A 14,215-nucleotide genomic window follows, 5' to 3' on the forward strand; every position below is an offset into this window, starting at 1 on the left:
CGTATACAAGTTTTACACCCCTTTACGAAATATTTTTATCGTTGTTTTGGGTATTCTTCTTTTCCGTTTCCTTTTTTATTGAGTTTTTTTTTTTTTCCCCACCCACTCCAAATTTTTGCCCTTCTGCTGTCTTGATTTTTCCTTTGCTTCAGTTTGCGAGGCTCCAGTCTCCTGTTATCAGGCCTGAACGACACTAACTGAAAGAGTACTGTCCGACTTGTAACTCTGTGCCTGCACAGAGAGCAGGGGGCCAGCCAGTCTCCTCTCTTTCCTCGAGGCCAGTTCTCCTCCACACAAGTGTGAGATGATGGGCAGGGAGGTGGGGGGCAGCTGGGCTGCAACGCTCCTGGCTCTCACATGAGCCCTAGACGGGTGCGATGGGGTGATGTTGGGCGGCCAGCGGGGCCGTAGATGTGGGGTAGGCCCAGAGCTGGCCAATTTGGTGATCCACCATGGTGAAGGCTAACTGGCTCTTCCTTCTCTCCCTCTTTCTTGAAAACGAGGAAACAAAAAAAAGTACAAATATTTGAACGAATATGAAAGCAAAAAACAAAAGCCGCCGTTTTGAGTAAGATGTCTGCATATTTTGCTTTTTTTGTTTTTGTTTTTTGTTTTGTTTTGTTTTTTGTTTTTTTTTTATTTCCCTTTTCGATGGTCTAGCGTTTAGGGCCCTTCACTTGACTCACTCTTTCCATGGTAACTATACACAATGCTGGCGATGGTACGAGTTGGCGGTAAGTGAAACAAAAGCGCTAGAGAAGAAGCTTTTTTTTTTTAATTTTTCTTAAAATTACAAAAAAAAACAAAATTAAGAAAGAAAAAATCCATCTGCCATCTCACATTAACACAACGAAATGTGATTTGACTTGTTGTCCCCACCCACCTCCTTCCCCCCTCTCCCCCTTTTATTTTCAATGCTGTTGAGTAATGCCGCCTGGACTTTGGATGTACATATCGTTTTGTAGCAGTCTGAGCTGTTTGATTACTGACTTCATGGTGATTTTCCCCCTGCACATCTTACTCAGAGTTACTGAACTCCAGTTTGGCTGGTTTTTATTAATGCACTCATTTCCTCTTCTCTCTCTCCTGCCCCTTCTTTCTGCCGCTCTGAGACCTGTTTGTAGCTGTTACTGTTCCTTTCCTCTACCTTTTTTTTTTCTTTTTTTTTTCCCCCTTTCCCAGTTTATTTCTTTACTCGGTTAAATGCAGCTGTTGGTCTCTTTGCTGACTGGTGGTTTCTGATCAGTTCTGGCGATTTTTCCTTTAAGTGCTTGTGTTGCACTTTGCTGTAGCAGCTGATTTCAGGCACTCGCTCCATCTTAATGATTGTCTGTGAGACCCTATCTCCTCCCTCCTCCCTCCCCACCCTCTGAATCAATTGTGTTTTTTTTCTTTCTTTTATCTGTGTGTGTTTAACTGCATGCTCTCAGTCTCATCATTGTTGTTTCCCATTCTTTCTTTTTAAATGTGAAATGTTCCAATTGTTTTGGGGCTAAACAAGAGTAAATGTAGTTCCAGATTCCCCACCTTGCATATGCTCACCTTTCTTTAAGTCTCAAGGGCCCAGAGCAGCTTTTATTCTTATAGTATTTTTTTCTTAACCTGGATTTCCATTTGGTAGATGTTTTGATAAATTATTGATGTTGGATAAAGACTTCCGCCCTCTTTGCAAGAATTCTGAGGCTGTCTGACGCAGGGCTGCAGTAACTTGGCTTCCAAACTGGTCCATCTTTTCTTTGTCAGCACCATCTCTGTGGTAACACCCCACTTGCTTGAGCAATCAAACCGCTTGGAACGATGCAGAGCTCTGTAAAGAGGGTGGAGGGCACAGTAAACAACAACAGCGAAAGAGCCATCTCTATTGCTATCCATTTCTTCTCTTTATTTGGGAAAAAAAAAATTGGAAAAAGACTTAAATACGATGGGAAGCAAATCAGTGAACGCAGTCTGTCCAGACACTTTGTGACTTGCCCAAAATCTCAAACCATGGCAGTTCAGATCTTAAGCTGATGGGCTGCAGGTTACGTTTTTCTACCGCAAACCTGTCTGTGATCTGTGGGCCGCAATCCAGTGGTGAGCTTGAGAAACAAGTCAGCTTGTGCATCACCTGCCTCACTTCCCTGTCCTGGGCTGCAGCTGTGAGCACCAAATGTTTTGCCCTTCAGAGGGATGAGCTGATGGTAACCATGCACCAGGGGGTGCCAGGGTGTCTGAGAATCTGCACTTTACTCTTGTTGGCCTTTTGTTTAATGCATAATTTAAAGTGCCATGTTTAGCTGTAACATTTAAAATTAAATGGCAATTGTTAAAAGTAATTTTAAAACTGCATTCTTGTAAAATTAGTTATTTAATTTTTTTTGCTCAGAAAAGTACAGTGTGTATGTGTGCGCGCATGCGCGCGCGTGTGTGTGCGTGTGTGTGTGTGAGATATCAGAGTTTTCCATCATTTTCCCTAATGCCCTCTGCTTCCTTCCCTCTCCTCCCCATCCCCTTTTTGCTTGTAGGTTAACAACGCCACAGCACGAGTGATGACCAATAAGAAGATGGTCACGCCATATGCAAATGGTAAGAGAGACTGTTTGTACTAGTGATGAGCTGAAAGATTAGAAGAAAGACAAAAGCTTCCTGATGAGGGAAGGTCGTGGGCTCTCATCAGGACCTCCCAGCTGAAAAAAAAAACCCAGACCCTCTTCACAAAAAGAGAAATGACTCCCAAGCTCTAATCTGCAGCTTTATGATTCAGTATAACTGTACAAGTTTATGAAGGAATATCATTTTTCAGGTGGAGAAGTTGGGGCAGAGAGGAGTAGTGACGTGCCCAGTGTTGCCAAGCTAGGAAGGGAACCCAGGGTCTGATGTTTCACCTGCCACTGCTGCAAGCTGATGCTGTGCCAGCCTGCAGTGGGCCGACCATCGCTTAAATACCTAAATACAACTGGAGTATCAGTTAGGATACGTAGCTAGATATTTCTAGCTCAAGTTCTAGCAGCAAAAGTGCAACTGTCCTCAAGCAGCTGGGAAAATAGAGGCACTGGGCTATTTGTATGTTCCCTTGTTACAGGCTGTGTCTGGCATTCAGTCGTTTTCCAACAAACCTGAATAGAGAATGACCAAGTTGTTTGGGCAATGAAGAATCCTGTTTTACTGGGCTATCTAGGTTCTTCTGTCTGTGCAGTGATTTTACTGCGTGGGCGCATATATAGCATTAAAAAGTCATTCTTCTCCTGACTGAACTGAATGCTGCTTTGATAAACATTTTGAAACTGAATCTTAGTCCTGAACCAGGCAGGAAAAATTCTTCTTGTCTTGAAAATGTTCCTGAACAGCTTCAACAAGCGGGAAGCTATGCATAGGTAGTTGCTATTGCAAGAATCCATTCCAATTACAACCTAAGATTCAGAAATGAGAAAATAAGGATTTTATTTGTGGCTCTGCTGCTGAGTTGTTGTGTGGCTCTTGGCAAATCACACAGTTGTTTTTTTGGTTACTGAACTGGGGAAGCAGGGACAGGCAGAAAGATTGGGATTCTGGCTTTTAGTATTTGAAAGGAATTAGGAAATCTTATAGCGAAAGGCAATACAGCCATGTTACATGTGCATGAGAGGAAGGACAGAAATTGTGCATGGCTATTTGGTGTCAAAACCTGTCCTACATAAAAATGACTTGTGAAATGTGGTAACGGGTAGGAATGTTGTGCTTTAGCAGCCAGCAGTGTTTGCTTTAAAGCTGTGCAGAGGATTCGGTATTAGGCTAGGGGTAAGGCATGCTAACAAGTGGTGGTACAATCATTTCTATACCGTGGAGCTGATCCCAGTCCTGTTGTTGCCATCACTCGCATTACTGTTTGCTAGCAAGGTGTGCAGTGCAGGACGGTGTGCCCAGACTCAGAGGGAGCGTGCATTGCATCTCATTGGTTCAGATGAGGGAGTGGTGTTGATGGGCTGCACCTCACACGATTGTTCGTGTGGTTTCTAGGCTGGGTAGGAGTGGTGAAAGTGCAGTGTGTGTATCAGGACTCCTAAAGCAAGACAGAGGAAAGGTAGGAATCTATTTCAATAGAAATACTTGTGTGATTGCTAGCTGAGCTGAGTCTTCCCTCCTCTTTCCACGCCTGCCCAGATCATGCTGTTAGCTTTGCACCCATCTTGTGTGCCTAGAGAGAAAGGTGATGGGCATGGCAGATGGGTTTCTAGATCTGACTGGGGAACGTGCTCTTCCTCACTCCCCTTCCCTTCCACAGTGGCAGGCCAGTGGCGGCTCCTTTAAGCATTATTCTCCTGTGTGTTTTGTGTTGATGACTTCAGTTCTTGCCAATTATCCAGATGATATTAAAACCAATTCTCTGAGAAGGCTTTCATCTGAAAAGGAGCGTAAAGGTGATAGGAAACTCTAAAATAACACGGAGAGAGGAGCAAATGTGAGATGAGGAGAGTGAATTGCTTTTTTTGCAGTGCAGTCGTGCAATCCAGTTAGTGAGGAAATCTCAATCACTGTTGCTTTTTAGATCTCTAGCAAATATGACAGAGCGGTGATTTGAGAATTTAAAGGTGTAAATTGACTTCCCTGTGGCTTCAGAGAGGTTTTTGGATCCACGGCATTCGACGTGAATGCGTGGAGGAGCTGACAGCACGGTTCACACAGGGAATGTAGGTCTGCGCGGTGCTTGCGGCGAGTACGTGTCTGAGGCAGTTGGCATTCCCTCAGTGCCCTCCTGCAGATCAGCTGGCGTTTGGCTATTCCCTTCAGTACAGCAACCTACACCTAGACCTCGATGTTAGAAAAAAAGCAGTTGGCCTCCATCTACACCAAGGGGGATTGTGGTGAAGCAGAAATTGGAAAGAGCTGCTGCTGCATGTGAAGCTGGGGCGCATGCACGAGACCGTTCCCCGTACCCACGCTGCCTGCTCCTTCTCTTGGTGTAGATTCTGGCATTCACTGCAGTCTTTGTTGTTTCAGGTTGGAAGTTGAGTCCTGTGGTTGGAGCGGTGTACGGCCCTGAGTTATATGCAGGTAGAGCTTCAGCAGACACTTCCACTTCTGCCATTTAACTGCAGTGGTGTTTGTTTATGTTCTCAATTTGCTGTTTCTTTATAACCTTTTTACGTTTTTTTTTTTTTTTTTTTTTTTTTTTTATTCTTTTTAAAATTAAATTAGCGTCCAGCTTTCAAGCAGATGTCTCGCTGGGCAATGACGCCGCAGTGCCCCTGTCAGGAAGGGGGGGTATTAACACTTACATTCCTTTAATCAGTAAGTAGCCCCCATTGGCCCCTCTCTTGTTACTGTGCTTGAGTTAACTATGACCTGTTTCCCTTCTTTTCTCCGGTCTGTATAATATATACTTGAAAGGATGGGTCTTGTCGGGAATGAGTTTACCTGTAGCCCAAGTATGCTGCGCAGTGGCTGTAACCCGTTCATCTGCAGTGTTTCTGTACTATGAATGGGTTCATCTATGTGATGAGGAGGCGGCAGACCAAGGGGAGGGTGCGTGTAAGGAATAGGCCATTCCCTTTATCTCCCTCCACCCCTTTGGAATCAAAGAAATCAAACGGACAATTCCTAAAGTACATATTATACAAGCTGTCAGGGCCCCTTGGTGTGCACCTGGGCGCACGCCGGGTTGGGTTCATGCTTCTCCACTTGTCCCTCTGGGTATGTACTCATGACGTGTCTGCAGATGCCTCTAGGGCTTCACGTCATTCCGTGGTGAGCCAGCATCGAGTGTAATGAAATTAAATGAAGAGGGGCTCTCAGTAAGCTGGCACTTTATGGGAAGTTTCTGCTGCTGTTATATGGGCTATCTTGTCTTTCAGGCTTTAAAATGAACATACAGAGGATTGGGTGGCAAAGAGTGGGAGGGGAAAGGAGGGAAGAGACTGATGTAAGTTGATTGACTTTAAGGGCCTCTTGACAAATTATTTTAAAGAGCCTCTGCAGTTTTGGAAGAGCCGCCTGCTATATTGATAGTAACTCTCTGCGCTTCTCGGACTCTAACCAGACTGCATGGCGGTGTCAGAGGGGGGGATTTGGACCCTGTTTGTGGTGGGTGAGGCATGCCAATGCATTAACCTCTTGCATGCCAAACCTCTCTGCAACCCCTCCTCCCCGAAAGGCCATGGTGTAGCAGGACGTATGTATACGATGCTTGCTGGGTTAGAAGCATGCCCCTCCGCAGGATTGATGCAAAACATCCCACCGCTGCGGAGCTCTTGTGTCACTTTGTTTGAAGCAGGCGGTTGTTCCCTGGGCAGGAGCTGGGATCCTTTTCACCTTCTCCCTTGTCTGTCTTTACAGTTCCAGGCTTCCCCTATCCAACTGCAGCCACCACAGCAGCCGCGTTTCGGGGAGCCCACCTGAGGGGCCGAGGAAGGACGGTTTATGGGGCAGTCCGGGCTGTACCTCCTACGGCCATCCCTGCCTACCCAGGGTAAGCACTGGTCACAAGAGCAGAGTGCTCTGCACAACCGTGTCAAATAATTGATTGGCTAACAAAAATGTAACTAAAATCGTCTGGATGGTGAGAGTCAGGGTATTTGCTTAGTGCCAGAGCGTTCTGCATACGATGGCATCCAATGGGGGCAGTCCTAAATTTTGCCATATTAAGTTCCTGCCTGAGAGAATTTTCAGTACTTGCAGCAGCGTAAAGTGCTGATGTGCTCCTTCTCAGAATATCTCGATTTATCTTCTGGTATTTGTCATCCATTGATCCAATACTTTGCAGCACTACTGAGAAGGACAAAAAAGAGGGGTCTAAGATGTCCCAAAAAATTCCAACTCTCTGCACTCCTTTTGTGGTTTTCTTGCCCAGGAATGAGGAATATTATCTCTTACCTTCATGCCTCACCATCTGGCAGTAGGACAAAGAAGAGCCAGCTACCCACAATGGATTTGCTTTCTTTGTTGGAGACGGTTTAAAAAGGTTTAAAACAAAGATTAATCAAGTCCATTAATTTGAAGTTGGGAGTGTTTGGGATACAGTGAGAACAAAAGTGCAGCATTCTTCTAACTGTTGTGTGAAGCAATGCTGAATTTGCAGCCTCGGCACGCTTCTCTGTCCTCTGACTTTACACTAGTAATGCAGTGGAAGAGATTCTGTTACAAAACAATATTCTGCTGGTCAGACGTAGAAGGAATCGGTTTGGTATGTGTGTGCTTTGTTTGGGGTTTTTTTTGTTTGTTTGGTTAAGTGTGATGGAATGACAGAGATCACAAATCCCTTCCGAGCTGTCCTATTATTGTTTCTGATTTTGAGGATGCTTTGTTCGTATTGTCTCTCTAGAATTTTATTGGCCATATTTTCAGATAGATCTCTCAGAAAGGAATAGGAGCAAATCCTTCAACACAGAGAATGGGCTGATCTTTTTTTTTTTTCCCCCCCTCAGACTAGTTTCGAAAGGGAAGAAATTAAGCTATAAATCTTTTTATTAGAAAGGAGGAGGAAGCTACACAGATTAACAAAAGGAGCTGGCCTGATACAGATAAGCTTGTATTATGATCTGTAGCAGATGAAGTGGGGAGAGCTTCTGTGGCCCTTCCTTATTGGTGTCCTGATATTTAAAGTGGAGCTGAAGGAAGCAAGGTGCAGTGGTCTAATCTTTGCTCTCAGACAAATTGTTTGTATTTAATTTACCCAAATGTTTTAATTGAAACCTCCTCAGAACATGTAGGCTTTTGAATGGAGTGGTTTTTTGAGGTCTTAGATCCATCTTTTTGCCACCTCCTTTAATTCATATGTACATCCTCTAACTTAAGTGTCTGACATGCAGCTTGTCGGTCTGTTACTCTGAAAATGACCCAGCCCTGCTAAAATAGGAGGTGCTTCACAGCAAAGCAGAGAAGCAAAGTTGAGGTACTATCTAAGAGAATGCAAAGTACCTACACTGGGAAGGTTGTGTGCTTCATCACTGGGAGTAACAGCTGGAGCGTTCCTGGCAAGAGGCTGTCACCAGGAGAGACTCAAGCTGCCTTCCATATAAATCCAGCCTGAGTCCCTTGTAAAGCATGTATTTAATTTGGAATATGGGCCAGGCTCCAATGCTTATCCTTTCCAAATGCTGTCTTGTGACTGCATTTATTTACATTACATTGGGTTTGTTTGACCCTGCTGACCAATTTCATGTCTTCGTGGGCAGCATTCTATCCAGTAAACATTTGCAGGATAGCAGTACATGAGTTGCCTTCACAAAGTGGCCCAGAACTTCCCCTCCTCCCAAGCACTGGGATGCAATTAACCAATTCTGGTGTTTATTGTTGTCATAGGCTAAATCTCTACATAATATTTTGTAGAGGGAATTTGATTCCTTATGGAATAATGTACATTGTGGTGGTGGGATCCATGTTGCAGTAACCTATAGGACAGCCACAGGTGTGGGTGCTGCTGACCCCCACTGAGTCAGGGTAGATGCCAGAAGGTCAGTCAGCAGCACATGAATGATGGAAACATAGTGAGTCTTGTGGAAGAAGGCAGTTAAGTGAGCTGTGGGTTTACTCAAATATGGTAGAGGGAACTGACTTTTCACAAAACTTAGTGGTGTTTAAGTTGCTTTAAAACCTAATGGTATCACTGAATTTGTGAGCTCAGCAGCATTATTAAAAAAATAAATAAATTGTAGAATAATACAAGCTTGTTGGAATTGCTATACTGGATCAGACCTGAGCACTGTTCAGGTTATTGTAATTTTTGACTGTGTCTGTAGTGCTAGATTCTCCAGAGGAAGGTGCAAGAAATCATATACTTCTTAAATGAATAAATTTCAAGATCTAAAGCTAGATCCAAAGCTCAGATCTATTAATGCATATGTAAAAGGTACTTAAACATACGTGCAGACATGAATGTTTACTCAGGAAGGGTTATTCGTATGATAGAAAGCAATGGCTCAGAGCAGTGAAGAAGCTGGTGGATAGTCACCTGAGCCTGACCTCAGAGCACCAGTGCAACCCTCAAAGTATAACTGAGGCAGCATTCAGTACAAGTGTGGAGACATAGTAACCTCTGATCTGTAGTGTGACTTGAGCCAGTGCTGGAGTACTGGCCCCACTTGTAGTGGCCATGCTTTCTAAATGAAAGCTGACAAATCGCACTTCAGACCAAGAGCTGTAAGAATTAAATCAAAGCCTGGAGAAACCCCCTTGCCTACTCTAAAAGTCTCAAAACAAAACAAGTGTGATCAATTTTATTTCGCAAAATAAAATTTTGTGAAATTGTGAAATGCAGGTTTAGGCATTGGCTTGTTCATGGTCGTTAAGTACAGATACGAAGAGCAGGCTTGTCATGGTGAAGTGTAATTTAGTTTAGGAGCATAAATATATAGAAGATTCTCCCACTCAGAACCGAAAGTAGATAAAAGTCAGACTAGACATAAGGCAGTGGGGATCTTCGTGGGATTTCTTTGTTTTGTTTTGGTTGGTTTGGGTTTCTTTTACAACACAGTCAACTGTTGGTACAACTCAGTGATAGAATGGCTGCTTTACAAAATCTGCATACGTCTTGCTCTTGTGGATGTGTTTTAGCTCAGCTAGTGGGCTTTTCACGGATGCCACTGAGATATGATGGGGCTGTTTTATGCTACTGGTCAGTCTGCATAACCAGAATGGCCTCTGTGGTTCTCAAGTGAAGTTTTCGTTAGCATTGAGAATCACAGATATGGATGTTTTAGTATATGAATAAACCCTGCTAAATTTCAGCCCTAGCAGTTGGTGTCAGGTCCTCACTTAAGACAGGATGCACGTGTGCTCTGTTGCTTGGGCTTGGGAAGCCTTGCTCTTACTTGCTACAGTGTTTTTTGCAGTTTTCTCTGGAGAGCTGGTGCTAGCATCTCTTGCTGACAGAATACTAAGTTACATGAACAGTGCCCTGATCCAATGTGGTAATGCTCTTGATTAATCCAACTGATTGTGTTTGGAATAACTGTTGAAACTGCTAACGTGTTCATAAACCAACAGTCACATCCTCTGTCATGCGTTTGCCTTTCCTGCAGGAGCAGGTGGAGTATCACTGCTAAAACACTCCTGATCCTAGATAGAGAACCCAGCAATGTAAGTCGCTGCCCCAGGAGCCCAATTCTTTGTTATGTGATTGTAAAAAGAAAAAAAAATTGGCTTCAACAAACGTAATCTTATGGCCTGCTTCTCTCTGCTGAAGTGGCTCCCCTCTTCCTCTAACAAGGGTCTCTATCTTTGTATCTGCTCCCAGCCCTCTTGGAGACCATAGTAACTCTGTTCACTGGGAACGCAGTGTACTTTTCCTGGGGAAGACAGCAAGACTAAATTATTCAAGCAGTAGCTAACACTGCAACAGATTTTTTATTTATTTATTTTTATTTTTAGTAATAGCATGCAGAATTTTTGCAAGATGTGCTGGGCTTTTTTGTGTGTGCGTGCCTTACAGTAGGTGGGTGTCTGAGGGTGGCAGGCTCTTGGCAGCATTTCGCAGTAAAAAAGAAAAAAAAAAAAAGAAGTAATAATAGAAAAGCTGGCGTTCCATGCCTCGTTCTTCCTTAATGCTATTGGTAAGTCATGCGCATTAGGTCCGTGAGCATCACATGATGGGGCTCTAATGCTTTTTAAAGCTTTGAGTGAGGTTGTGCAGAGCTATTCAGAGGACAGAGCAAGAGGAGATTCCACGAAGGACAGGCTGAACGCACACGGGTGGGGGGCATACCCTCTCTTCCTTCCTTATCCTTCCCCAACCCCTGTCCCCAAAGCAAGCTGCGTAGCCCTACGCTAGCGAATGCTCTGGCAAGAGTGGTTCTTTGGGAACCCCAGGCTCCAGTTTAACGATTTTTCCTGCTTGAAGTTCTGAGAGAAAGAAATCGATGGCTTAAAACAGAAAAAGTATCATCCCATGGAAACCCTTCCAGTTGCTCCTCTCTGCTATGGAACATGTCATTACTACCAGGGACTCCCACTGCACCTTTCAATTCTCGGACCTTGGACCAGTCACCTAACCTTTTTAGCTCATTATCTCTGCTTGTGAAAGCAATGCATTGTGGGTATTTTTGGTTTTTTCTTTTTAATTACATTTCTCTGTGTTTACTTTGATCAGAATTGATTGACTTGTTTTCCTGAGGTGTTGCATTGGTTCTTTAAGATGCTGAATAATAATACTTTGCATGCTTGTGTGATCAGCCAAATCTTATCGCATGTCTAATGTGCAGGGTAAAAGCAGGTGATGTATGGATGTCAGAAACAAAGCCAAGCAGCCCTGTGAAGCTCGAAATACGTAATCGTACACAGCTCTCTGAAACGTGCTTCTGACATAGGTGATTTCAGCCCCCGTGGGATGCCTTCTGAGGGGCCTCTCAATTTCCAAGCCCACTTCATGAAGCCAATGTTTCCATGTGTGTAGGGGGTAACTTAAACAATTCCAGGAGAATAACCAGAGCGGAGGTTTCTAAACCCTTGTTTCTCTTCTTCAGGACATCAGATCTTTTTGAGTCTATTTTTATTGTACAAGATGGTCGTTCCCCTCCCTCTCTCCTTTGCATACTGTCTCCCCCTCTGCCCGCCCCTTTCCCCTTTGCATGCCATGGAAGATGACTTGGAGCCGTCTAGCGTGCGTGCGCACACATTCTCTCGCTGATTTGCTCCTGCCAAAAGCCCAGGTTATGGATTCATACATCACCTGCCTGTGTAAAACGCATGTGCATGCTGCCGTCCTCAATAACCGGAATGTGTTTTCTGTTCTTTTGTTTTTTGTTTTTTGTTTTTTTGTTTTTGTGTGGATTTTCTGCAGTGTGGTTTACCAGGACGGATTTTACGGTGCTGACCTCTATGTAAGTACACACACCGGAGCCTTCTCATCCCCAATCCCTGACAAGCCAGCCTTTTTTTTTTTTTTTTTTTTTTTTTTTTTTTTTTTGGTTTGTTTGTTTGATTTGGTTTGTTTGTTTGGTTTTTTTTTAAATATCATTTACTTTAATTTTCTTCTTCCTTGTGGATATATATTTATATATTTAGGAATGCAAGCATGCTTCTCTGTCACTGCGCTTGCCCCTGGGTGCAAGACCTAAGCCTTTGGGTTTCCTGATCATTGCCAGGGTCAGTTTACTGGGTGTCCTCTCCCTCACATGCACACTGCTACTAATCAACCTGAGAGATGATTAGCGAATTAAAATTTCTCTCAACACTTCTCTCATTTACATAATTTGGATATAAAAATAACAGGACTGGTTTAGCCTCAGACCTTCCCTTTCCTTCTCCCCCTCCACCCTCCCCTTTCTCTCCACTCTTGGGACCCTTTCAGGTTTGATTTGTGCAGCCCACACTAAACGGAGCCGACTGGATGTTTAAAAATGTTCGTGTGCCACTGGGATGTGGAACTTATCCCTTTGGGGAAGACACTGGGACTGATTAAAAATGGAGGCTGAGATGCTAGAGTGAAAACTGACACCTCAGTTTGCTAGGTAAAGTGGTACCTAAATAGGCGAGATTCTCTTAGGTCTTTGGGGAGTTGTAAAGTACAAATATGTGGAGATGTTCAGTTAGAAAAGCCAGCAACCTACTCCTGTTTGGCTGTTAGCTCTGGTACCACAGGAGACGCTGCCCTGTAGTTGTCTTTATCCTACCCAGCCAGCTGGTATAACACATCTATGAAGTGTCTGTATAAGCAGCTGGGTTGTGGCCATTGTGGGTCTAAGGACTCTGGCCAGCAAGAAAAGCCTTTTCCTCTCAAGTGGAGAGCTGTTGTAGAACAGTTCTGATAGGAGTATGCCTTTCAAAGCCCAAATGTTTAGGCCTACTGCTGCCATCACTACCTGTGGCCCGTCTAGCTCTTGTGTAGCATTTGTAGGAAATAGTTCTTTGGAGCTGGGGGAGCTTTGTATTGGTAGTGGCATGGCTGTCAGCATGGATTTCATGTCCCTGCTCCTTTGAAGATGCTACTCCTGACATTTATGAAGAGGACCCTGGGGGCTAGACTGAAGATAATGGATGGAATTAGCTTTTGGATTTTGTTGGCTTATATGGAGGGTCAGGTCTTATAGGGGCACTTTTCCCAGCGCAGTTACAGCAGTCAGAAGACATGCTCTCTAAGCACGGAGATTTTGGGTGTGCTTCTTCATGCTTACATGTGCACATCCCTCTAAAAATTGATCTGCCTAGTCAGGTGTTACTTTATAAGATGGTAGTCGCTGACACAAGAGTTCTGGGTTTTCTCACCTCAGTCCTAAAATGTCAGCTTTATAGACCACTGGTTTTGCTACAGCAGGCAAACATGAGAGCAATACCTTCTGCTTAGTGCCTCTTCCCTCAAAGTACATGTAAAAGGTTGTCATGTTGAAAGGGAAGACTGGTCAAGGTTACTCCCCATTTCTTTTCAGAAGGCTCCTTCAGAGCTTCCATTACTGGTGGGGGAGAGATTCTTATCGAGCACATTTTAGAGACAGTGACTTCAGCAGTGAAGAATACCGTCATCACTTGGTGCTGCAGTGCAGTAGCATCATGTAGTATGTAACAGCCTCCACATCAGGATAAAAGTGGGAGGTGAACTTCTGGTGACTTTGCTTTCAGTTGCTCAGGTCTCACTGTGAGAAAGCAGGACAGCAGAATAGGACAGTAATCAAGGGAGATGATGGTCTGTTATCCTGTATTACTGCTGCCTAGCACCCTATTACAGAGCTCAGGAGAAAAAGCTGTCCTAATACAAAGTTGCTGTTCCAGGCAGTTTGCTAATTGGCACATGCAGAAGGGTTGCAACATACCTGTGCCTCTTGGTGTACAGTGCTATTCCCTGCAGTGCTTACATCTTTCTCGTTGCCATGAAAGGATTGTGCAGATCACAGAAGGGAAAGCAGAGGGTTCTTTGATTAGGCTTAGTCCTTTCTGGTTGGATTAGAGGGAAAACTGAACTGAGGCTCCCTTCTGAGTCAAGGCAAGGTGGCAGAGACCCTGAGCTAGGTAGGAAGGAGAGGTTAGCGGTAGGTGAGACAAAGGGGAAGTGTCCCAAACTTGGGCTGTATTTTCCACATAAGTGCTGTATACCAACTTCTCATTTTCCTTCTCCTCCTCTTCCTCACTCCTTCTTTCTCTCCTGGGGCAACCAGCCTGCTAGCCACGTCTTCTCTGATGAGGGCACTCCATCTCTTGTTGGATGCGTCCCACTCTGGCAAGACACCTGAATTCATAAACCAACCAGCCCCAGGATGCAGAGGGCTTCATTTCAGATCCTAAGGAAGGTTGTTTTTCAATGGGTTTAATCTGGGGTGGAGGGGAAGAGGAA

At 44.3% G+C, this 14,215-nt stretch overlaps 1 protein-coding gene across 19 annotated transcripts in view; it reads left to right on the forward strand.

Moving 5' to 3' along the window:
* The window catches only part of RBFOX2 (RNA binding fox-1 homolog 2), a 162,737-nt gene that overhangs the window by 135,441 nt on the left and 13,081 nt on the right, over positions 1 to 14,215 (forward strand). For 11 of the 19 annotated variants that reach the window (XM_090142940.1, XM_090143027.1, XM_031600081.2 and 8 more), the window contains 5 exons: positions 2,505 to 2,565; positions 4,957 to 5,010; positions 5,155 to 5,247; positions 6,292 to 6,424; positions 11,732 to 11,771. In XM_090142940.1, coding sequence (XP_089999066.1) covers positions 2,505 to 2,565; positions 4,957 to 5,010; positions 5,155 to 5,247; positions 6,292 to 6,424; positions 11,732 to 11,771 — 381 coding nt within the window. The remainder of the gene's footprint in view (positions 1 to 2,504; positions 2,566 to 4,956; positions 5,011 to 5,154; positions 5,248 to 6,291; positions 6,425 to 11,731; positions 11,772 to 14,215) is intronic. The other 8 variants (XM_090143035.1, XM_090142984.1, XM_031600083.2 and 5 more) reach the window with 3 other exon arrangements.

The sequence above is a fragment of the Phasianus colchicus genome, chromosome 1 (assembly GCF_987193195.1).
Source record: "Phasianus colchicus chromosome 1, bPhaCol1.hap1.1, whole genome shotgun sequence".
In the NCBI taxonomy this organism is placed as follows: Eukaryota; Metazoa; Chordata; class Aves; order Galliformes; family Phasianidae; genus Phasianus; species Phasianus colchicus.